Source organism: Rhinoraja longicauda, chromosome 27 (assembly GCF_053455715.1).
Source record: "Rhinoraja longicauda isolate Sanriku21f chromosome 27, sRhiLon1.1, whole genome shotgun sequence".
NCBI lineage: Eukaryota > Metazoa > Chordata > Chondrichthyes > Rajiformes > Arhynchobatidae > Rhinoraja > Rhinoraja longicauda.
Window position 1 is genome coordinate 9,466,127 of NC_135979.1, and position 26,732 is coordinate 9,492,858.

General features: G+C 41.2%; 1 protein-coding gene across 1 annotated transcript in view; it reads left to right on the forward strand.

The window, feature by feature from the left end:
• The first annotated feature begins 1,600 nt into the window (after nucleotides 1-1,600).
• Nucleotides 1,601-26,732, forward strand: part of LOC144606750 (glucocorticoid modulatory element-binding protein 1-like) — a 32,567-nt gene continuing 7,435 nt past the window's right edge. Inside the window, exons 1-5 of the mRNA XM_078423094.1 lie at nucleotides 1,601-1,885; nucleotides 5,964-6,052; nucleotides 19,753-19,862; nucleotides 21,922-22,025; nucleotides 25,163-25,320. Coding sequence (XP_078279220.1) covers nucleotides 1,746-1,885; nucleotides 5,964-6,052; nucleotides 19,753-19,862; nucleotides 21,922-22,025; nucleotides 25,163-25,320 — 601 coding nt within the window. The 5' untranslated portion in view covers nucleotides 1,601-1,745. The remainder of the gene's footprint in view (nucleotides 1,886-5,963; nucleotides 6,053-19,752; nucleotides 19,863-21,921; nucleotides 22,026-25,162; nucleotides 25,321-26,732) is intronic.

Here is a 26,732-nt window from a genome sequence, read left to right on the forward strand (position 1 = left end):
AGCAGAGGTGTTGATGGACTTTCTTTATGATTGCTTCAATGTGCTGGGTCCAGGGCAGGTCTACAGAGTGATGCACACCCAGGAATTTGACCGTGCATATCTCTGAAAATACAATACAATTGGTTTCATGATTAATCTTAAAGCTGCAATGCTGTAAAATATACAAAGCATTAACAGAGGCATAATACAGTGCTACATACATGGGTGCCATAAAGTGGATCTTTTATGCTGCTGATAATGTGCCGAGCATTCGTGTGAGATAGAGAAAGTGATCGAGAGAAAAAGAGTGTCTCTGAATTCGATTGGGTTTTTTGTGGAATAGTGACCCCTATTGTGCAGTCATGTATCAGGAACAGGCAAGGCATGCATGCAATAGTGACCCCTATTGTGCAGTCATGTATCAGGAACAGGCAAGGCTTGCATGTAATAGTGACCCCTATTGTGCAGTCATGTATCAGGAACAGGCAAGGCATGCATGTGCATCTTTTAGACCACAAATATAATATCAAAATGTGAATGAAGGCAAATAATTGATGGGGAGGGGCTCGAGTGTATATTTTATCAGCCTTCAATACCGACACTGACAACTGGGAAGCGGCTGCTGAGGACCGTGGCAGCTGGAGGAAGGACCTCCAGGTGGGCATGAAACATCACAACATGTGGTTCAAGACCCTGGAGCACAGGCGCCAACGCCGTAAAATGGTCAAAGACAGCAGCCACGGACTCCCCAGAACAATGACCAGAGACGACCTCACCTGTGGAAGGATCTGCCTGTCACGGATAGGCCAAGTCAGTCACACAAGGAAATGTAATTACAGATGCAAAATCCCCCTCTCCAAGAAGGACAACGCCAAGCCGCACCATCATCTCCCGCAGATGGACGGATGCCAGAGGGGGGAGTTAAATCCTAATGATTTGTAAAATATTGCATGTGGGAATTTGAAGCAAATTAATTTAAATTCTGTGCTGGAATCTCAAGCATCAAAGTTGAATAAGTTTATTGGCCAAGTATGCATATACAAGGAATGTGCCTTGGTGCTCCGCTCACAAATGTCAACACAAACATACAGTTAACAATTAAGAATAAAGCATAAACACATCAAAACAATAACAACACATCAAAACAATAACACAGTGACTGTGTAAACCAAGTCACAACAGACTTTGGTTATTGAGTAGAACTATCACTCGTGGAAAAAAAGCTGTGGCAGTTGTGAATGGGGGCTAATTAGAGTTATAACGTGGTATATATATATATACCATTCCTTCTCTCCAGAGATGCTACCTGCATTTCGTGTCTGCCATATATACACAGTATATATATATTCTCCTTTATTATCTTGTTTACATACTCCGTTGTGCTACAGCAAGTAAGAATTCCATTTTTGATTTCATTTTTCTGCCTGGCACATATGACAGTAAAATACTCTTGACCTTTAAAATTGAGAACACATGCTTCCAATGTAAATTTCGTGCCAATATGAAAGATGGCGGCGCCCAGATTTGTCACAGTGTGGATCGGGCCCGCCAAATGTGACACCATCCGCCGCCGCCGCACGACGCTATGACGCAGCGCGTCTTTGGTACTGGCTGGCAGCCGTTGGTGACGGGAAAAGCGCCGAAGCCGCGACCGTGAGGCCCCGGCGACTTCCTCGGCGGTTGGAGGCCGCGTGCGGGCCGGTGGGCCCCGCAGGCTCGCTCGGAAGGCGAGCGGTTTTGGGAGAGGGGGGAAGTGGGGAAGGAAAATGGCGAACACGGCCGAGATAAACGCGGTGCCCGTCGGTGATGTGGTCGTGGTGACGGCCGAGGCCACCACCCTGGAGGGCGACAGCTCGGAGGAGAACAAGACCCAAGTCATCCTGCAACTGCAGCCGGTCCAGCACGGGTAAGCGGCCGCAGGCCCAGCCCGCTTCACTCATGGGCAGCACGACGTCCCGTCCCGTCCCGTCCCGCCCCGCCCCTCCCTCCCCGACGAGCAGCAACACCGTTCACAACCACACACCCCACACGTAAAAATGCATTAAGATGCGTCCAAATCAATATAATGTGGAAGTAAAGTAATGTAAGAAAATAACTGCAGATGCTGGTACAAATCGCTCACTTAAATAACATTCACCTCAATTGAGACATTTAATACACCATGAAGCAAATCTTTAAAGTGTGAAAAAAGGCACATTCAATTAAATAGCATATTCACTAAAATTAAAAACATTAAACTTTTAGTACATGAAAAAGATAAAGCAAATCGTTGACGTAAGAAAAGCAAATTGACTAAAAATATATCACCAAACTTTTACTACATGACAAAACAAATCATTAAAATTAAAAAAAGGTAAATTCAATTAAATAGCATATACACTAAAATATAAACATGAAACTTAAATAGCACATGAAAAATATAAAGGAAATGGTTTAAGTATAAAAGCAAATTAACTGAAATATAACATGCATGAAAAATATAAAGCAAGTCATTAATATAAAAAGTACATTTACTGAAATAGAAAATTCACTAAGATATAAACATGAAACTTTTAGTATGTGAAAAAGGTAAAACAAATCATTCAAATAAAAAGTAAATTCAATTAAATAACAAATTCACCAAAATAAACATGAGACTGTTAGTACATGAAATATATAAAACAAATTGTTAAAATAAAAGTAAATTGACTAAATAGAACACAATAACTTTATAACATGTAGAATATAAAGCAAACCATTAATATAAGTTAATTTACTTAAATAGTAAATTCACTAAAATATAAACATGAAACATTTTATTAAAAAGATAAAGCAAATTGTTAAAATAAAAAAGCAAATTGACTAAAATATAACATAAAACTTAGTACATGAAAAAGATAAAGCAAATCATTAGAATAAGAGTAAATTAATTTGTATAATAAATTCTCTAAAATATAAACAAAACTTTAGTACATAAATGGTAATGCAAGTTATTAAAATAAATGAATTAAATCTAATTAAATCTAACTATAATGTAAAATGTAGACATCTAGAATCATAGCATCTGAACGCATGCTTTTTATAAAAATTTGCTGAAATAAATAAACTTTAAATAATAAAACAAATAGCATCTAAACAGAAGTGTGAATATAGCTAAATTATTACAACTTTGCATTGACGTTAAATATATTAAAGTAAATGTTTTTGAATTATAAATGCAGTTGAGAAATTCATCCTGCAAAAGTTACAAAAATCAAATTTAACTATAAATGCAAGAAAAAGAAACAATACTCTTATGCTAATCGTAGCTTATTAAAATATACAGTGTATAAATAATTTTAGATTATTTTAAAATCAAATTGTAAATGCCTTATAACCTGTTTGGAATTCAATGTTATAATGTAAAATGAAACAATGCTAATCTTGTAAATAGTGAGCGGTGGACAGAATTATGTAGAGCTAATCCTTCAACATGGGCATGGAAATATAAGATGAACACTAACAAAACTAATAAGGAACTCAGGAAATATCTTTTTCTTCCAAGAACAAGAACTACTACTGGAATGTTTCTGGTAAATGGTCTATTTAAGGAGAAGCTACATTTAAGGGAAAAAGAAACAGGTTATGGTATTTGGATTGGCTAAGTCAGGTAGACCAGTTGGGCTTACTGACCTGTTTCTCTATTATTATTCTATGTAATTATAAAAGCATGCAAACATAAAATATACAGTTGGAATCTATTAGATACATAAATACAATATATTGAAGATAGACACAAAATGCTGGAGTAACAGCATTTTGATGTTTAGGGTTGAGACCTTCAGCATCTCAGCCTGAAGAAGGGTCACACAGCCTTTCAGTCATCTATTCCTTTTCTCCAGAGATGCTGCCTGACCCGTTGTTACTCCAGCATTTTGTGTCTTATCTTTGGTGTAAACCAGCATCTGCAGTTCCTTCCTACAATAAATTGAGTTCAAAGTCAAAATTTTAAAATATGAGTTCAAATGGTGTACATACAATTTAAGTAATGCTAATAGGATAAATTGTTTTTTCAACTCTGTCGCAAAGCATTGTGGTATGTGGTAAACATGAGTCCTTCTTCTTCTTGTGTTTGAGTCTGCAGAGGTTATGAAGCTGCTTCTGCTTCTGCTGTCTCTGTTTGTTGTCGTTCGCCTGACTGAGGTCAGTTGACAGGGCTCACCACGGGGAGGTCGACAACATGAGCCCTAAACATGACTTCTTAGTATTGTACAAAATACAAATGATCTAAAACTAAAGAAATGGTATAAAGCAAAGCAAACTGCCTCCAGCCTCCTTGATGCTACATGGGATGAATGAATGAATAGGTTTATTGGCCACGTATGCAGATACAAGGAATGTGCCTTGGTGCTCCGCTCACAAATAACACAAACATACAGTTAACAATTAAGAATAAAGCATAAACGCATCAAAACAATAAGGATACACCATTACGGTCTAAACATATGGGTGAAAATAAACCAGAGCAAAAAAGAGACTACAGACTTTGGTTATTGAGTAGAACTAAAAGATCTTTGACGGTTATTTCTTATAATTCAAGCAATTAAAATTGTCTGATCAAACTCCATATTGCATATTTCAGAAGAAGGGTCCCAACTGGAATATCACCTCTCCATATTCTTCATAGATCCTGCCTGACCACTGAGTTACTCCAGCTCTTTATATGCTACTAGACCAAGTGGACCCGTTGGGCTCAAACCTCTCCTGCATTGGTGCAGCACCCTTCCCCCTCCCCCTGGTCCTGTGTAATGCTGTCTTGTCTTGATCTAAGTGGAAAGGTAATAGTGGAGTTTTGCTTTTTTTGTCCATCAAATATGTTTTGCATCTCCTGCTGTTATGTGAAATAATACCAGAAACAACACATGCTTACTAAACCACAAGACTGTGATGTTGCACTTATCCACAGCACATTATGGCACAAACCATAAAACCCTTATACTCCACTCTAGTCAATGCCAACCAGGAGTTTAGACGATCAAGTGATGGTTAAACTGCAGTTGACTTCTTGATTTTGGTTTTGACTAATCCATCGAAACATTTCCCAAAAACAAGCATTCAGTCCCAAGGTTTGTCAATATCTGTCATGGTCCACGTATATAAAAGCAACAATTTTGCTGAAATACTGAAGGTTATCCTTAGAACCGTTACAGCAAAATGTCTTTACAGCAGGGAGCATTTCAGGAATGACATTCTTCAAGAAGATGAGGCTCATTGCATTTCATCATTTGACATTAAGCCATGTGATATTGACATGCTATTGGTGATAAGACAATGAAATCACTAAATTGAATTAATTCATTGCTTAGTAATTTTGCATAATGTTAGAGCATGATAAAATATCATGCTCTACTTTGGTCCAGGCATTAAACTGTGGTCTCAGCTGTTAAGACTATCCAAGTTCCTGTGGCACTATTTCAAAGAAGAGCCGGCCTTACTTGGTACTCCATGCCAAGAGTCCTCAACAGCAGTGAGTGTAACCAAAAATAATTTATTCAGTATAGTACTGAGAGAAAATGTAAGTGTCCAGATGCTATCCAAATGCAAGCATTTTTTTTGTAAAGGATGATGCTATCATATGATTGATCCTCATTAATTTGTATTGGTTTCATGAATTTCACCAGGGCTACTTCCATTAGTTCTCTTCATAGTTCACAGCTCCAAGTTTGACTGGATGAAATCTTTTTCCACTCAGGTGTTGTTAGTAGTGCAGTCTCTTTGGTTGCTAAACATATTGATTCCTCGTAGATACTTGATGAGCCTTTACTACAACAGTGATGTGTATGGGACAAAGTGTAAGTGTGGCTTTAATTAGTGCCCACAATTAGCATAAATTCAATATATAGACATCAAGGTTTCAGTCAGTGCGCTTTACAGGATTCTCGAAGCACTACTATATATTTTGCCTGAACTACTTTTCGTTTGTGCAGTCATTGATTCCATTAATTCATTTCAAATTATTTTTATAGCATTTGTGAAGAAGGAGCTGAGTCGAATTGCAATGCTTCGGTTGTTACTGTGGAGACTCACACTTTACAGAAGTTAGCAGATGGGGAAGGTAAGTGGTTGGATGCCTTTCCTTTACTCTACATTGAGATAAAAAATCCAAATTTAACATCGTGAAGGTGGCATATGGATCATATCCCCAAAATATTTAGTTGAACAACATGATTTTAACAATTATAAAACAACTTATTAAATTAATCAGGTAAATGTACAGTGCAAGTGGTTAAGTTGAAAGCCTGCAACCTAAAAAGGAGAAAAGAATGGGAATTATAGAATTTAGAACATAGAAACATGCTGTTCTGCACTAATGTTTAATTTTTTTTTCAACAAGCATTTTAATGGCATGCTATCACAATGAGCGATGACCTGAATGTATTTAGAATAATTTGTGACAGTCTGTGTTATACAGTGCTGTGGTTCAGGTCATAGGCACAACTGGCTGTTTTGATGCTCAGCAAGCTCTGGGTTCAACTTCCCCCAAGTTGCTTAAAATAATACTTAGCATGTCATTATTCTGGTATTATTGGTTAAGTTACAGGGACATTCTCTGTGTAAAATGTTTAAAATCTAGATTTTATTAGAGACATCAACATCAATAAAATGTTTTATCCCCCCTCAACTCCATCCAAGGACCCAAACAGTCTTTCCAGGTGAGACAGAGGTTCACCTGCACCTCCTCCAACAATATAGCATTTCTTGTTCAATAAAATGTTTATTTGTGAAATTGCAAATGTTTTGTGATTTCAATATAAACTCTGATTTCTATTGGCCTTAGTGATGACAGATCCCATGCCTCTTTTTCATAGGGTCTGGGTGTCTCTAGTGGAGATGTTTCCTGGCATAATCTGGATCAAATATGCACTTTGTCTTTGCCAAAGGCTGGAAAAATTTGTGCTGCTTTCTTGCTATTTGCAGACCTTGATATCTGTGGAGAGTAGGGGTTGGTCTGCCATTCCAGTTTCTTTAAAAACTGACAGCAAATCAACTGCCACTTGTTACGTTAGTTTAACAAAATCTTCCTGGCTGACAACTCACTTGGGATGTACTCATTTTCTTGTATTGTTCACTGGCCTGCAGTTAGGACATACTTGAATGAAATCCCCTTATGTTGAGACAAGATGACAAGATAAAATAAAAAATAAGTCATGGTCATCGTTTTGAAATTGTTATAATATGATCTGTTGCTAGATAATGTGATGAGGACAGGTGAGGAGAGATTTTTATTCTGCTGTAAATCTCCAGAATTCTCTAATCCAAGGGGCTATGGTGTCTAATTTTTCAGGTATATTCAAAGCAGAGTTCAGTAGATTAATAGGAAATTGAAGGATGATTAGATAAAGTAGGAATGTGTATGGAATCCAGGATTAATCACGATTTTACTGAACAATAGACAAAGCAAGGGACCATTGTTTCCATTATGTCCGTGCTGTCTCTCTACGACAATCGGTGCAGATGCTCTGTCACAAGTAACAAGCGTTTTTTTTTACCTGTTCTGGGTGAAACTAAAATTGTAAGAATAGTGAAGCACAGAAAGTTCATTTATCCCATGGAGACAACACTAGCTCTTTCACTGATCTAGAGTCATACAGTGTGGAAACAGGCCCTTCGGCCAGATTTGCCCACACCAACCAACAATGTCCCAGCTCCACTAGTCCCACTTGCTTACGCTTGGTCTATATCCCGCCAAACCAGTCCGTGGTCCCTGCATGCTTCAAAAGATCCATCATTGTACCGGTGCCAAAGAATGCCTCTCCAGCGTGTTTAAATGACTACCGACCGGTGGCCCTCACCTCGGTTGTCATGAAATGCTTGGAGAGGCTAGTCAAGAAGCACATCTGCGCCCTCCTTCCTCGCAACATGGACCCACTACAGTTCGCATACCGTCCGAACAGGTCCACGGATGATGCGGTCTCCCAGGTTCTACACACCGCTCTCTCTCATCTGGACAGCCAGGGGGGCTATGTGAGGATGCTGTTCATTGACTTTAGTTCAGCATTCAACACAATAGTCCCCAGCAGACTGGTTGAGAAGCTGCTGGAACTGGGGCTTAGCACCCCTCTGTGTGCCTGGGTCCTGGACTTTCTCACTGCCAGGCCCCAAGTGGTCAGGATGGGGGAACACACATCTAGCTCCCTCACCCTGAACATAGGATCCCCCCAGGGCTGCGTCCTTAGCCCCCTACTGTACTCCCTGTACACACATGACTGTAGGGCCAGGTTCAGCTCAAACTCCATCATCAAGTTTGCTGATGACACTGGTGGTGGGCCGGATCTCCAACAACGATGAGAAGGCCTACCGGGAGGAGGTGGCTGATCTGGCACTCTGGTGTCAGGACAATAGCCTCCTCTTGAATGTCACTAAAACAAAGGAGCTGATTGTGGACTTCAGAAGGGCTAAACATCCAAGGACGTACACGCCACTGGAGATAAATGGGTCTATTGTGGATAGGGTGAGCAGTTTCAAATACTTGGGAGTCCGCATCGCAGAGGATCTGACGTGGGCAACGCACATTGCCGCACTGGTGGGTAAGGCTAAGCAGCGCCTTTACTACCTTAGACAACTGAGGAAATTCAGAGTGTCGCTGAGGATCCTTCATTGCTTCTACTCTGGGGCTGTAGAGAGCATCCTGTCCGGCAACATTACAGTCTGGTTTGGGAACAGCTCTGCCCAGGACAGGATGGCCCTGCAGAGAGTAGTGCGTTCGGCAGAACGCACCATGGGAACTACACTCGTCCCCCTGCAGGACCTTTACATCAGGAGGTGCAGATCCAGAGCAAGCAAGATCATGAGGGACCCCTGCCACCCCAGTAACGGACTGTTCCAGATGCTACGGTCAGGCAAACGCCTCCGCTGTCACGCTGTGAAAACGGAGAGGATGAGACGGAGCTTCTTCCCACAGGCCATCAGGACTGTCAACTTTGATAACCCCAGAGACTAAATTTTTGTCGACACTTTTTGTGCTATGTTTAGTAACTTATTAACTTTATTTATATGCTGTAACTGTAATTCTTTTTATGCACAACCCGCAGGCATTGCCACTTTCATTTCACTGCACATCGAGTATGTGTATGTGACAAATAAATTTGACTTGACTTGATCCATGGTCCTGTTTAACTGTTTCTTAAATGATGAGATAGTACCTCAACTACCCCTCTGGCAGTTTGTTCCTTACACCCACCACCCTCTGTGTGAAAAAGTTACCTCTCGGATTCCTATTAAATCTTTTCCCTTTCACTTTGAACCTATGTCCTCTGGTCCTCTATTCCCCTGCTCTGGGCAAGAGACTCTATACATCTACCCAATCTTCCACCCCTCACCATCCTGCACTCCATGGAATAGAGACCCTGTCTACTCTACATCTCCCTATAGGTCACACTCTCTAGTCCTGGCAACATCCTCGTAAATCTTTTCTGAACCCTTTCAAGCTTGACAATATCTTTCCTATAACATGTTGCCCAGAACTGAACACAATATTCTAGATGCGGGATGGAGTGGGAAGGAGGGGGAGGGGGGAGGGAGGGGAGGGGAGGGAGGGGAGAGGAGGGAGAGGGGGGGGGGAGGGGGAAAGGAGAGGGTGTTGCACCAATGCAGGAGGTTTGGGCCCAACGGGTCCACTTGGTCCAGTATGCACTAAAAGTTTGCTCTTTGGACTTAATTGATACCTCGTCTATGATTGGGTATAAATCACAGTCCAGAGCATTAATTGACCCACTGGAAGGAGCTGAATACTCAGTCAGAATGATGACAGTTTGGGTGTCTTGCGACTTGAACATAAAATTTAGGCTGGTGCTCCTCGTGAAACATTGGTTAGCTCAAATTTGAAAAAGCAACTTTTTCAGAGGTGAATGAACGGAAAAGGTGGTATTTTTCCTTTAATCGCCAGTAAAAGTTCATCTGGTCATTATTTCATTGCGATGTATGTAGCCTGGAAGTGTGCAAATGATGTGCTGCTTTAGACAGTGCTTTTACATCATGAAATGCACTGTGTAGATGTATTTTCCTTTACAAATCCACTGAAACAATTCTGGGCTGTATCTGCTATTCTTAACCCGGATGTTGCAGGGAAATCTAAAATGGTTGTTTAATTCTCTGGTGTATTGCAGTGCAATGCTGAAGTTGTAACTGACTAATGTGAGGTTTCACAGTTCCTCCATATCTTCCTAGATCACTTGAAATGTTTGAAAGTTGTTGAAAGCACAGGCGGTTGATTTGACAGCTTTTATTTGCTGTAGGGAAGGGTATTTCCACAATTAAGCTAAAAGAAAACTTAAAATTGCTTGTGCCTATTAAATTAGGTTGTTTGCATTTCCTTTAACGAGTCAGGATTTGAAAATGTGGATTCTGTAAATATGTACATTCCTAGAAAGTCCATACCCTGACCACTGCTCTACTGTCTTTCCAGGCTAGGATGATAATTTGAGAGGAAGCTGTGTAGGCTTAGTCTGAGAAGACACTGTGTTTGAATGCTAGTTGAGAATGTCATTGGGCCTTATTTAATAATCACATACATGCTATTGTGAACCACAGGTTGAATAGTTGCTTATCGTTCTAGCAGTTTGAGCATCATTCTTCTTGCGTTTGAGGCAGCAGAAATTATGTAACGCCCTCCAGGCGCTGTAGGCAGTGCAATGTGCTGTTGTCTAGGGCCGTGAGGTCTACCCCTCCACCACGGGGACGGAGGACAGTGCAGTCGAAAATGACGTGCTGCGCTGTCATTCACAATGAAGGACAATCAAGCTTATGCTCATTTCAATCAAAATAATATCTCCAATTATTGGAGCTGACTAAGGTGCACAGACCATCAATGTGTGGCTGGCATCTGTACAGTATATCATCGTGAGGATGCTTGTGTTGGGAAACAGAACTCGCTGCAAAAGCCATGTGTCTTGCTGCAGAAACTCTTGCTTCCTAGCTGCCTGTTGCATGAAGATCAACAGGATTTGAAGATGAGAGCGCAAATTAGGAGTGCAACTGAGGGAACAAGAAGGTTGATAATTTAAAGACTTTAATAACACTGAAATCACGTTTTTTTTATTTTGTGTCTTAATCAGGAGTAATTTTACTAATGGGCTCAGTGTAGAACTGAGTCATGAGAATTCCAGATTTGACCCCTATGCCCTTCTGATTCCAGCTGAAACATTCAGAAAAGTTGCTACGTGGACTTTATCGCCCATAAGTCAGCGAAGCAAAATCAGACTGTGTTAATGGTGCCTATCATTGTCCCGTAACTCCAACCAGAAAGAAATCAAGTGGTTTTTGAGCCAGTGGTAAGTTAGCTTGCCAAGGTTGCTTCTCAAGGCACAAATCTGTCAGGGCATTTATTACCTGTGTAACACAGTAATCCCAAGAGATATTGCAACAATGGGAATCACACTATACTGCGGTAGTTTTGGAAAGTATTAAAAATTTAGATTAAACTTAATTGATAAGTTGGGGGATCAAAAGGTGACTTTTATCATTTGATGTAACTGGTGTTTAGAAAACAATAATGTAATATGTTTACTCAGTGAGCAGGTAAGAACATGGCAGTTGGAATATAATTTAAGAAAAGTCTTCCACTTTGGTGCAAAAAGCAAAAAAAATTAGGTTCTGAGGTTGTGGTTTCACTAAATTGCTGAATGAGTGTGCGCCAGGAACTGTTTTACTGAGGAAATTTCCTGCCTCTGCATCTGAAGTTCATCTAGGGAACAGTACTGTCAGCAAACTCTGACTTGTAAGTGCCCATGAGGAGAGAACATGGGGAAATTGTAAACGGAAATATAGCTCAAAAGAGAAGCTTAGACGGTGATAGGGACACAGATCCTGCCCTCAGCTGAATGATGCAATAGAAATGGAGTGAAAGAACAGAGTAATATTTCATTTAAATATGGGATGACATGACATAAATATGTTTTCATGGATTTTCTCCACTGGTTTCTTGGAACTGTGTATTGTGTTCTCCATTTTCTATCTACTAAATGTTGTCTTGATAAAATATTGCTTTAAGTGTGGGTAGAACACAAAATGCTGGAGTAACTCAGTGAGTCAGGCAACATCTCGGGAGAGAAGGAATGGGTGACGTTTCGGGTCGAGACTTTAAGTGTGGGCTTTGATAAAGTTTGGTTGCTTGTCATCAACGTCTCTTTTTGTGACTGCTATTTTAATTTTGCTTGCTAATGCTTACATGAAGTGATATGGGCATTAGCTTGTAAGTTTAAAAATACCATTTAAGGTGAAGGTTGTTATTGGGGAGGGGCTGAAGCAGAGGACAGTGTTGCTTTACAATCATGAGATTGCAACATGGATGAGGTTGTATTTGCCCCCCAGAGAAGCAAGGGTTAATAGATAGGTCCAGGAAGGTTGTTGCAAAATGATAAATAGGATACAGACTTGGTTCTTCTTTTACTGTCTGATTTGGCATGCTGATACTTGTTGAATCCTCACCTCTTCCTGTCTGACATCAGCCAAGGAGAACCAAGTTTAGTGTCCATCAGCCAAGGACACTAATCAATTGCTGTACTCCAAATTATGCGAGTCAGTTCCACAGTGGGTGTTCATTTCTACAAAGATCAAGGTTATTGGGAGCATTTAATGCAGAATTTTCTTGGCATCTACCTCTAACCTCAAGCAAAGAATGCAAAATTCCAAGGAGGCTCATATGCATGATCATTATGTTTAAACCCAGACCAGTATGTTTAAATCCAGACCAGTCTGGTAGCAAGAAAATCATCTCCATTCAGCTGTGAAGGCCATGTAAAATAAATCCCAAGGCAAATTCAACCCAGTCACTGCACAATGAGTGAGCATGTGACTAAATTGAAGTCTCACTCAAAGAACACAGGATGTCTTGCATTAGCAAACGAAGTGAGACTATGTGGAATGTATAGAGATTGGTGTATTTAGACTGTGCTGTGGCTAGATGTTGATGGCGGAAATGTAAAAGGTGGTTTACTCTGCATCTTAAGCTTGTCTAGGTGTGCTTTTATTTACTGTGTAAACTGGAGGAGTTACAGAAGCAGAGTAGAGGACTGTTAGTAAATGTCAGAGGATGGAATTTTGTCTGTAAACAAAACCCAGCAAAACGGGAATAACATGAAGTATAGAAGTTGTTTTGCTATTTCTTGCCTATGCTATGTGTGTGTTGTATGCTATGAAGAATGTCATGCTTATTTGGGGTTATTTTCATTCCAGCTTTGCTTCCTTTGTGTAGAATTCCAGTCTTTTGGGCTTTTACAAATACCTTTCTGCCATGTTTTTGCAAACCACCATACTCCAATTCTGTAACTTACCTCAATATTTCCATCATGGCTGCTTTACTTTTGCTGCCAAAACAAAAATTTCAGGTTTCCCCTGTTACACCTCACTCACTATCCGATCACTGGGCAAAGAAGAGCTGATCGGATTTGTTTTACTAGTTTCTGCAATATATTTCACCGCACCATTTATAGAACCAAACTCTGGGAATGTTTAAGGGGCATTTAGAATAACGAAGCTATCTTAATGGAATAAACAAATCTGAAAGAGATTAACAGAACCAGGATAAGGTGTTAGCTATGTGGAACTGAAGAGAAGGTTCATCAAGACTGGTAAATCTTTCAATTCAATCTTCGGCTGCTAGTCACTCATTGAGCAGGACCCTTTGACCACTGTCCATCCTGAACTTTTTTGCAGTTATCTTCTTATATCTACATTTGTGCCACTTTCAGGGAATTGTGGACTTAAACCCAAGATAATTCTGTTCATCATTATTCCTTAGCAATCTTCCATTTACTGAATCTGTCCTTTATAGCTTTCCAAAATGTATTGCCTTGTATTTGTTAAGAGTTTAAATGAAGAGTAAGAATGGGGTCCCTGTCAACCAGATGCCAAAGGGTTGTGATTTCAGCACATTATCTGAGTTTACTGTACTAATTAAATGCCAGTCGACAGGTCTGCAGTGTTATTTATGCCCAACTCTCTCACTTTGATGTAATTCAACCAATCTGCAGCTCTGAGCCTTTTACCACTTTTTAACTCAATCCTCAGGGAATACAATTAATTTCACATACAATGCAAAGGGTGAAACGATATCTTGAATTTTTTTTTAATAAGTCAATTTGTGATTTTTTAAAAAATAAGTCAATTTGTGCTACGGCCTAACACCGTAGAGTCGGCGGCCTCCAGCTGGGATCGACCTTGAAGACTCCGGTCGCAGGGCCTGGACTTACCATCTCGGAGGCTTCGGCCGTGGGCCCTGCAGACCGCAACATCGGGAGTTCGCTGGTTCCTGGCTGGCGACCGGCTTTCAGGAGCTCCAGCCGTAGCAGTTTCGACCGCCCCGGAGCTCGAGGTACGATCGACCCGCTCGCAGGCCCCTCATCGCCCTGCGTGGCCTGGCCGCGGCACTTTCCATCGCCCGGTGGGGGCTCAGGACCTTCATCGGCCTGCTCGGCTCGGCTCGGCCCTGGGACTTTCCATCGCCCGGTGGGGGCTTCAAAAGTCGGGAGCCTCGTGGCGCCACGGGAGAAGAATGAGGAGGAGATAATGACTTTTCTTTGCCTTCCATCACAATGAGGGTGTGCCTGGAGCAATCACTGTGATGGCTGTTTGTGTTAAAATTGTATCTGTGTATCCTGTGCTTTTTGTTGTCTACTGCCGGACCCTGACGTGAGAGGACGCTGGCGCTGTTTGTTCGCCGCTTCTCCGTCAGGATAGTTTGTCTGTTTGTTTTTATGTTATGACTGTTTTTGTAAAGTGCTTTGAGCTTTTGGTAAAGCGCTATATAAAATAAATGCTTATTATTATTATTATTATTCTGACATGTCACCATGGAAACTCATTACCATGCCTAATCGGCTGAGACATCGTACTTTTGTGGAGTTGACTCAGGAACAATAGCCCAAATGGCCTTGTGGTGGATTCTGTTGTCCTGATAGGAATACACTCCCACCAAATGAACTCGCACCACTTAACATTCAAGTCTCAATCCAAGATGTACATTGGCAAAACCTGGCATGGGAGCCTCAAGGCTGAGCAGGAATGGCTGCATTTTCACTTGTTAAAAATCTATAACTCTAGCACCAGTCACAACATCCAGTCTCTGGCTACTTACTGACTCTCGGGGGTGTGCAGTTGGAAACAAGTTTTAAACAGATTTGTTGATTTTGGCGTTTTGTTGATTTTGCTTGTGTAACTTGAAAAACTGATATGCTACTTTGCTTGAATTCCCATTTAAACAGTAAATGTGAAAGATTACATGAAATGTAGGCTTAGAAAGAGTACTCAAATATGTCCCTCTTAAATGAGCTAACTTTTCACCCAGCTGATAGCTTGTATAATGTGAAACATCATGTAACAAAGAACACTCTTTTACATTAGATTATAAACCTCCTAGACGAGGGGCTGGTTGAAACAATATCACAGATGCTCTCGCTTCAATGGAGTGTTTTTTTTTCATGATCATGATTTAACCAATGATACTTTTGCACATCCTTAAATCTTGTTGCATCCGATTCCATGCATTTTGTGGTCAAAATATAGACTTCCCCTGACTCTAATTCTTTAGCACTATGCATAACTAGTTTACCAGGAGATAGTCTGCTGTTGATTTTTTACCCCTCAATGGAATAGTTGTTGAGTGTGCCATCAAGAAATTGACTTTTTTGGATGCCATGGGATCAAGGTATATAGATAATAAGTTGAATTGCAGTGCAGGATTTGTTATGATATTGAATGGTGGAGCAAGTCCGAGTGACTTGATTCAGTTGTGTGTTTTCATTCTCCCATTGGCTGTGTGTGTGACGATTTTTTGAGTTTTCCAAAGAAAAGATGGTTTAATCAGTGACGTGGCTGTTTTTCTTAGTTCATTCATTCATGTGGTGAGAGTGCCTTTGACCATGTCAGACAATAGGTGCAGGAGTGGGCCATTCGGCCCCTCGAGCCAGCACATGTGATCATGGCTGATCATTCTCAATCAGTACCCCGATCCTGCTTTCTCCCCATACCCCCTGACTCCGCTATCCTTAAGAGCTCTATCTAGCTCTCTCTTGAATGTATTCAGAGAATTGGCCTCCACTGCCCTCTGAGGCAGAGAATTCCACAGATTCACACCTCTGACTGAAAAAGTTTTTCCTCATCTCAGTTCTAAACGGCCTACCCCTTATTCTTAAACTGTGGCCCCTTGTTCTGGACTCCCCCAACATTGGGAACATGTTTCCTGCCTCTAACATGTCCAACCCCTTAATAATCTTATACGTTTCGATAAGATCCTCTCTCATCCTTCTAAATTCCAGTGTATACAAACCTAGTCGCTCCAGTCTTTCAACATATGACAGTCCCGCCATTCCGGGAATTAACCTAGTAAACCTACGCTGCATGCCCTCAATTGCAAGAATATCCTTCCTCAAATTTGGAGACCAAAACTGCACACAGTACTCCAGGTGCGGTCTCACTAGGGCCCTGTACAACTGCAGAAGGACCTCTTTGCTCCTATACTCAACTCCTCTTGTTATGAAGGCCAACATTCCATTGGCTTTCTTCACTGCCTGCTGTACCTGCATGCTTCCTTTCAGTGACTGATGCACTAAGACACCCAGATCACGTTGTACGTCCCCTTTTCCTAACTTGACACCATTCAAATAATAATCTGCTTTCCTATTCTTACCACCAAAGTGGATAACCTCACACCTATCTACATTAAACTGCATCTGCCATGCATCCGCCCACTCACACAACCTGTCCAAGTCACCCTGCAACCTCATAGCATCTTCCTCACAGTTCACACTGCCACCTAGCTTTGTATTATCGGCAAATTTGCTAATGGTACTTTTAATCCCTTCATCCAAATCATCGATGTATATTGTAAATAGCTGCGGTCCCAACACCGAGCCTTGCGGTACCCCACTAGTCACTGCCTGCCATTCTGAAAGGGACCCATTTATCCCCACTCTTTGCTTTCTGTCTGTCAACCAACTTTCTATCCATGTCAGTACCCTACCTCCAATACCATGTGCTCTAATTTTGCCCACCAATCTCCTATGTGGGACCTTGTCGAAGGCTTTCTGAAAGTCGAGGTACACCACATCCACCGGCTCTCCCCTGTCAATTTTCCTAGTTACATCCTCAAAAAATTCCAGTAGATTAGTTAAGCACGATTTCCCCTTCGTAAATCCATGCTGACTCGGAACAATCCTGTTACTGCGATCCAAATGCTCTGCAATTTCGTCTTTTATAATTGACTCCAGCATCTTCCCCACCACTGATGTCAGACTAACTGGTCTATAATTTCCTGTTTTCTCTCTCCCCCCTTTCTTGAAAAGTGGGATAACATTAGCTACCCTCCAATCCACAGGAGCTGACCCGGAATCTATAGAACATTGGAAAATAATCACTAATGCGTCCACAATTTCTAGAGCCACCTCCTTAAGCACCCTGGGATGCAGACCATCAGGCCCTGGGAATTTATCAGCCTTGAGTCCCATCAGTCTACCCAAAACTTTTTCCTGCCTAATGTGGATTTCCTCCAGTTCCTCTGTCACCCTAGGATCTCTGGCCACTAGAACATCTGGGAGATTGTTTGTATCCTCCTCAGTGAAGACAGATCCAAAGTACCTGTTCAACTCGTCTGCCATTTCCTTGTTCCCCATAATAAATTCCCCTGCTTCTGTCTTCAAGGGACCCACATTTGCCTTGACTATTTTTTTCCTCTTCACATACCTAAAAAAGCTTTTACTATCCTCCTTTATATTATTGGCTAGTTTACCCTCGTACCTCATCTTTTCTCCCCGTATTGCCTTTTTAGTTATCTTCTGTTGCTCTTTAAAAGAGTCCCAATCCTCTGGCTTCCCACTCTTCTTTGCTATGTTATACTTCTTCCCTTTTATTTTTATGCTGCCCTTGACTTCCCTTGTCAGCCACGGGTACCTCTTACTCCCCTTAGAATCTTTCCTCCTCTTTGGGATAAATTGATCCTGCAACTTCTGCATTATTCCCAGGAATACCTGCCATTGCTGTTCCACAGTCTTCCCTGCTAGGGCCTCCTTCCAGTCAATTTTGGCCAGCTCCTGCCTCGTGCCTCTGTAATCCCCTTTGCTATACTGTAATACTGACACCTCTGAATTTCCCTTCTCCCTCTCAATTTGTAGAGTAAAACTTATCATATTGTGGTCACTGCCTCCTAATGGCTCATTTACCTCGAGTCCCCTTATCAGGTCAGGTTCATTACATAACACGAAATCCAGAATTGCCTTCTCCCTGGTAGGCTCCAGTACAAGCTGTTCTAAGAATCCATCTCGGAGGCACTCCACAAACTCTCTTTCCTGGGGTCCATTACCAACCTGATTTTCCCAGTCTACCTGCATGTTGAAATCTCCCATGACCACCGTAGCATTACATTTGTGACATGCCAATTTTAGCTCCTGATTCAACTTGCGCCCTATGTCGAGGCTACTGTTTGGGGGCCTGTAGATGACTCCCATTAGGGTCTTTTTACCCTTACAATTCCTCATCTCTATCCATACTGATTCTACATCTCCTGATTCTATGTCACTCCTCGCAAGGGAGTGAATATCATTCCTTACCAACAGAGCAACCCCGCCCCCTCCCCACCTGCCTGTTTTTTCTGTACATTGTGTACCCCTGAATATTCAGCTCCCAGCCCTGGTCCTCTTGTAGCCATGTCTTAGTGATTCCCACAACATCATACTTGCCAATGTCTAACTGAGCCTCAAGCTCCACTTTATTTTTTAATCTTCGCGAATTTAAATACAACACTTTAACTTCAGTATTTACCTCCCCTCTCACACCGGTCACAATTGGCCCTGACCTTACTCTCATATCCCTTCTAGAACTTCCCATCCCATTCATACGAGAGTCCTTTACAGTTTCTCCTGTATTCGCTTCCCCATTAACTCCATCTTCATATTCCCAATTTCCTCCCCCCCACTACTTAGTTTAAAGCCACACTTGTAGCGCTAGCAAAACTGCCTGCCAGAATGTTGGTCCCCCTGCTGTTAAGGTGTAACCCGTCTCTTTTGTACAGGTCACCTCTACCCCAGAAGAGATCCCAGTGGTCCAGAAATCTAAATCCCTGCTCCCTGCACCAGCCCCTCAGCCATACATTCATATCCCCGATCTCTCTGTTCCTGCCCTCACCAGCACGAGGTACAGGGAGCAGTCCAGAGATAACCTTCCTCGACGTCCTACTTCTCAGTCTTCTTCCTAACTCTCTAAACTCACGCTGCAGTATCTCCTTCCTCTTCCTCCTGACATCGTTCGTTCCCACGTGCACAACTACTTCCGGTTGATCACCTTCCCTCGCTAGGATGTTCTGAAGCCGCTCCGTGATGTCTTGAACCCTGGCACCAGGGAGGCAACAAACCATCCTCGACTCCCGCCTGTCGCCACAGAATCTACTGTCCGTACCTCGGACAATGGAGTCACCGAGTCAGCTTTTACTTCATACTGTTAATTGGGCTGAAGAAGGTGGTGGGAAGCTGTTTTAGTGGTTTGTTGGTTAACCACTTGCTGCAAGTCTTAAGTGGCCCGCCCGGAGTGGGTTAAAGTAGCATATTTCCTTCCTAAAAGCACATTGTAGTCAAAATCCATGGATTTGCCGTCTGTTAATTTAATGGCTATCATTATCATATCAGTTTTTAATTAAATTAATCAGGGATAAATTTCATATAGATCCAATCCTAGCTTGGGATTTTGACCAAGCATTACTTGTATAATGACATACCCACAATGTACTTAATGTGTACAGTAAAATAATATGGTTTTGTTTTTTAATTTCAGATATCTGCAATGATGTTGACATTGCTTATCCTATTACTTGTGGGGAAAGCAAAGCCATTCTAATGTGGAAGAAGTTTGTTTGCCCGGGGATTAATGTGAAATGCGTAAAGGTATGATTGAGATTAAAATGTTCTTGCTGTTATTTTTGATGACTGATGTGCTGCGCAGTATTATAATGTCAGACTGGCAAAGTCCTCTGTTGGACATTTGACTTGTATAGAATTAGGGTGTCAAAGGAGGTAGCAATGAGGGTTCTGTAGTTGGAACAACCCTTCTTGGATTTATTAAAGAGAGTAAACTGGTGATGGCACCTCCTTCAGAGTCACTATCGTCCTGTTGATTTCCCCCACAAATGGGCATAATGTGGATAAGGGGCAATCCTTTTTACAGTATATACAGAACTACAGAATTGAAACCCACCATGGATCGGTTCTTAATCTGCAGCTATCTTGTCTGTTAAGATTGGTAAACCCAATTTTGGATAACGGGGCAGGTAAATTGAAATTGGGATTATTTCAGAGGGTGTAGGATGAATTTGCCTACAAATCACTGCTGAATCTTTGAATTATTTGTTCCACAAAACTCCAGGGATGGAGTCATGAATATGTTCAAGGTTAAGATTTACTATTTTAAGTGCAGAGTAAGGGAACCGTGTAGGAAAGTGGTGTGGTCACCAAGATTGGATCATGCATGATCTTATTTGATTAGAACTCATGGGGCTAATTACTCCACTTTTCTGCTCCTGTTTATGTTTTTCTTTTCCTACTGCCACAATAGATATTCTCTGCATGGCTTATACTTCCAATTTAAACTGAATTGTGTATAAAATCATGAGGAAAATAGATATGGGTGATGCGTAGGGACTTTTATACAGGGTATGGGAATCAAGAATTAGATGATGTAGATTTAAGTTAAGAGGGGAAAGATTTAATAAGAACCTGAGGGGCAACTTTTTCACTCACTGGGTGGTGGTTATATGGAACGAGTTTCCAGAACAGGGAGTTGAGACAGGTATTATAACAATTTTTAAAAGATATTGGGATGGTACATGGATCGAAAAGTTTTAGTGGGATAGGCGCCAAACCCGGGCAGGTTTAAATATAAAACCTCCAAGTTTGCAGATGATACAAAGCTGGGTGGCAGTGTGAGCTGGGTGGCAGTGTGAGGATGCTATGAGGCTGCAGAGTGACTTGGATAGGTTGGGTGAGTGGGCAGATGCATGGCAGGTGCAGTATAATGTGGATAAATGTTATCCACTTTGGAGACAAAAACAAGAAGGCAGATTATTATCTGAATGGGGTGTTAGGTTAGGACAAGGGAAGTGCAACGAGACCTGGGTGTCCTTGTATATCAGTTACTGAAAGTAAGCATGCAGGTACACCAGGCAGTGAAGAAAGTAGATGTCATGGTGGCCTTCATAGCAAGAGGATTCGAGTATAGGAGCGAGCGGGGGGGGGGGGGGGGCGGTTCCTACTGCAGTTGTACAGGGCCCTAGTGAGACCACACCTGGAGTATTGTGTGTGGTTCTGGTCTCCTAATTTGAAGAAGGGCATTCCTGCTATTGAGGGAGTGCAGCGTAGGTTCACCAGGTTAATTCCCGGGATGGTGGGACTGACATATGATGAAAGAATGGGTTGACTGGGCTTGTATTCACTGGAATTTACATGGATGAGAGGGGATTTTATAGAAACGTATAACATTCTTAAGGGATTGGACAGGTGAGATGCTGGAAAAAATGTTCCCGGTGTTGGGGGAGTCCAGAACCAGTGGTCACTGTTTTAAAATAATACCTTTTAGGACTGAGATGAGGAAAAACTTTTCACTCAGAGAGTTGTGAATCTGTGGAAATCTCTGCCCCAGAAGGCAGTAGAGGCCAATTAACTGGATGTTTTCAAAAGAGAGAGAGCTCTTGGGCCTAACAGAATCAAAGGATATAGGGAGAAAGCAGGAACGGGGTACTGATTTTGGATGATCAGCCACGATCATTATTGAATGGCGGTGCTGGCTCGAAAGGCCAAATAGCCTACATTCTATATACCTATTTTCTATGTTTCTAGGTGGGACTTACGTAGATGGGGCGTCTTGATTGACATGGGCAAGTTGGGTCATGTGGCCTGTTTCCATGCTGTTTGACTCTGACTCTATGAATTTTGTTTTTCCTTTTTTTAGTTTAATGAACAGCACATAAGCCCAAAGCAGTTTGTACATCTTGCAGGGAAATCTACACTGAAAGACTGGAAACGAGCAATTAGAATAGGTGGTGTAATGTTGAGGTTAGTATTTTTTTCCAGAATTGCCATTTTTGTTACTCACTTTGCTTATGTATTTGAAGTGCCAGAGCGAGTACTTGCTTTTAATTTCAATACATTTTTCTAATGTGAGGGCCACTTTCAGCACGTTTAAATCTCCTCCTTCAACTTTGATTGCCCATGTAACCTTCCTACCTCCTTTTCTTCTCCCCTTCAAAAATATTATCATCATTTACCCATTTCAATTTTTTATTCCATTCTTCTCATCTATCCATTTTTTAAATTGTGTTTAATGAGTAATGAATTGTATGTCTCGCATTTGATTCCTGTCTGTGGAAAAGACCAAATACCATTTACCATTGGTTGCATTTCTTTTACTTCACTGAATTAAGTTAGAAAATGCTGAAAATACTCAGCATGTCAGGCAGCATCTGTGCAAACCAGAGGCTATGTTTTGTATCAGACTTTTAGTTGGAACTAGGCAAGTTGCTGACAGCGACTCGTTTTGACCAGACGATTTAACTTTATATGCTAGTCCTTTCAGGTAGATGTATGAAATCCCATGCACTTTCTCAAGAAAAGTACAGAGCTCTACCCATTTCCTGACCCACATTTATGTTCAGCTAAAACCTCTGTGAGATACATAATGTAAAAAATGTAAAACACAAAATTACTGGAGGAACTCAGCGGTTCAGGCAGCATCTTTTAGTTTAGAGGTACAGCTGGGAAACAGGCCTTTTGGCCCGCCGATCAACGATCCCTTCACACTAATGCTATCCTGCACACACTAGGGACAATTTTACAATTATACCAAGCCACTTTACCTACAGACCTGTACATCTTTGGAGTGTGGGAGGAAACCGGAAATCCCGGAGAAACCCCACGCAGGTCACTGGGAGAATGTACAAACTCAGTACTCAGATAAGCACCCATAGTCCGGATCAAACCCGGATCTCTGGCGCTGTAAGGCAGCAACTACTGCTGTGTCACCTTGCCGTCTTGGAGGCTAGGAAAGATGACATCTCAGATAGTGACTCCCAACCCAAAACATTTTCCAGTCCATTCCCCACCAGGGGTACTATCTGACCCACTGAGTTCCTCCAGTACTTTGTATTTTGCTCAAGATTACACAAGATTCTCTTTCTTGTGCCCTTCCTGCATTTCTCCAACAGCCAAAGTTCCTGAAATTGCTCCATTTTCATCAGCCTTTTGGCTTCGAACTATTGTGCTTTAAACACCTTGATATTTTGTGTCAGCAAAGTCCCAAGTTACTAGCCGTTTTCGATATTTGTAGCTGTCTGTGACAGTCTGGTGCTGCAACGTGCTCTTCCTTTAAAGACTTCAGAGATCTGTTCTGTAAATACAAAAATCTTGGATTGTGTGCTTACATCTATGCGACTTGCATATAACCTATCCTCTCCCCATCAGAACTGCCCCCTCCATCGACTCCTTTAAGTCCAGGCTCAAAACCTATTTCTACTCCCTAGCGTTTGAGGTTCATTGAGGAGGCGCTGTGAACTGTTCTGTATGTGCTGTTAGGTTTGCGTGCTACTGTATGTTTCATTTTTTCCTTAGTACCTAATCAGATGTACAGCACTTTGGTCAACGTGGGTTGTTTTTAAATGTGCTATACAAATAAAATTGACTTGGCTTGACTCGACTATCCAAGAGCCTCACCTGTATTAGTAAATTTCTAGTCCCTTATGATGTTACCCACTCTACTCCTTTTCCATCTATCTCCCCAAGCCCCATCCCCCTCAACTATCTCTCTAAACCTTCACATGTACTCATTGTTTAATGTATGGTGATCACCATTAATAATATTACATTGAATGGACAGACATAGCAGTTTACATGGTTCTTAATAAACCAGCAATTGTCTGTTTACACCGCTCTCTTCCATTCTCAATTGCAAAGAGATTTTTGTGGTGTCCTAACGAGAATATACCCAATTCCATCTTGAACACTTTGAAAGCAATAAATAAGTCTAAATTGTTTTTACTGTTGTTGCGTTGAGCTCTGGTCTTAACCATGTATTGGATTAAGTTGTTGAATTTTTGACATTGTTCCACGGAAATGGTTTTGTCTCCGTTAGCCCATCACTCATGAATATACTGTGCTATGAACTTTGTTTGCAACACACATATGGGGGAGAAAAAACCCACTACAGGACTATCAGTATATTCTACAGCTGAAGGTTTTTAACAGCGAGGTAGAGGGATCTTTATGAAACAATTAGCGTGGTGTGAGATGAAGAATGCACTTCATGTTTTGGTGATTCCGTAGCTTCCAAGTCTTTCTAGTTGTCTGAAGTGAATGACATTGATCATAACCCAAACAGCTGTCGATTGGTACATCTCAAAAATGGCCACTGCACTCTTACGTGGTGTTGTGAATGTTCGAATCCAAGTTAATCAATATTTTCAAGTTAAAATCTCTGGAAAATCTTTAAAGTAAAGTTTCTGACACAGCTTTATTAAAATTAAATAATGATTGTGGTGTGTACATTGAGCATTTGGATATGTGTTTTATTCTCCTGCTCATTTTTAAATTGAAAAGCCAGGTAATGGGGCTAAAACCCATGGCACAGAATATTGCAGAAATAGAAGATTATAATCATGAAATAGCAATTTTTAGACATTTTTAATTAATGTAGTTTATTAGAGAAATGTTGAAAGAGTTCCACAACTAGGAATAAATTCTTCAGCTGTCAGGGGGGCAAGACTTCTTCATCTTGAGAAAGGAAAATAAACCTTTCCATTAGCTGTATGAAAACTAGAAGAGCCTAAACCAATTATCGTTGAATGACAAGACAAGAATTACAATGATTATCGTAAGAAGACAATTGTTCTTTTGTGTAATAATGTTATCTATTCCCCTTGTTTATCTCTTAGTCTCTGCAAATTTCTTCCTCCAATAACCATCCACTTCCCTTTTGAAAGCTGCAATAAAATCTGTTTTTGTTACTTTCCCCTTTTTTTGACCCAAGAAGAAATACTAAGGGAGTGATAATAAGTGCCAGTTCAGTCAAAATCCTTTTGCCAACCTGCAAAAGGTCTTAAATAGAAATTATAAGGTCTAAATAGAAATTAAAGACTGTAGTTGTATGGTGGCAAGGGAGCCAATGTATTGTGTCTAATATTTGGTTGCATTATTGGTAGGAAGCTGATGGATTCTGGGCAATTGGACTTTTTTCAGCATGATAAAGTTTGTACAAATACCTGCCGAAGCACAAAGTTCGACCTTCTGATCAGTAGCGCTCGGGCACCAGTTCCCAGCCAGCAGGGCAACATGATACAAACTCAAACCACCATAGAAGGTAAGTGTAATGCCACAGTGATGCATTGAGGATGAGGAGCGATGGAGATCTGAAGTGATAGCAGAGATTGTTGCAAGTTTATCAGGGAGATGTGAACTGGTTGTGATTATTGTACTCTCAGCAGGACTGCAATAATCGGTTCTCTATGTCAGTGTTCTACTGTAGGTTATTTTTGAGCCTGATACAAAAGCAAGCTGTTGATTGTGACAAAGTAAATGCTTCTGAGATTGGAAGGTCACTGTTTCAGGTGAAATTCTTCACCAAAAGTCTTTATGGAATGTGGAGTATTTGACGTGTATGCCTGCAACATTTTGTACTTCTAGCATTTGCTGTTTTTCTTCCCTGTCTCCAACACAATGTTGTATAATTTTAGTGAACATTTAATCCATTGATCACGCGATCAAGCTGTGCTGATTGAGAAATTGAATTGATGTTCTTTTAATCTGGAAGTAAGTGAAAGTAACCTTGAAGTTGTCACACCATCATTATAAATGCATCTGGTTAATTTTGGTACTGCGAGGAATGGGAACCTGCAGTCCTTATCCTGCCTGTCCACTGAGAATTCATTCCCATGTGTATAAAATTGATTTGCCACTGAGGGAACTTGAAAATGTAGTTGGTGAACTCCGAGGATATCATGGTCCAATTGCATCTACCTTTATAGGGCAGACTTCAGTATCCAATAAGGAATTCATATGATCTCCACTCTTTGTGTGTCATCTGTATCCTAGCCTTGCATTATAATATGACTTCATGCAGTTTAAATATTTACGTTATTTTTGATGAATTAAAGCTTGATGCGGAATAAATTCTGTGGTTAGAATGTCCAGGACAGTAGTTCGTTGAAGGGGTCCTGAAGTTTTAACATTGCAACAATTTGTCTGTTTTCCACGGTACCAACAGCTCCCCACAAGTAGATATTGGGCCTTCTGTCCCTGTCATACAGAACTCTCTACAATTCTTCATCACCAAAGTTACTTCTAGAGCTATAGAAAATACTTTCAGGCTAGAATTGCGTATATAATGATGGATCATTGCAATTTGATAGATTGGGGAGGACTGGGGACACGCATTTGAACTATGCACAAAGTAGGAGTAGGCTAGATGTTAGGTGGTTCTCTTTTTTCCTAGAGTAGTGAGCTTCTGGAATTCATTGCCGGTTGGTGTGCTGGGTGCTGACCCTGTGCAGGCCTTCAAGAGTGAGAAAGCTGGACTGATTCCTGGCTGGGACTGATATCACATCATGTAGAAGGTAAGTCGATAAGCAGTTAACAACTATATTGCCTGAGGGCGTCAGAAAGGAGTTTTCTGTCATAAATCACCCACTCCAGCCATTTATCGGTCTTTCCTTTTTCTGTGACTTTAATTTATACACGCGTTGGCAGCGAATTGATTTGTAGAATAAGAAGTGG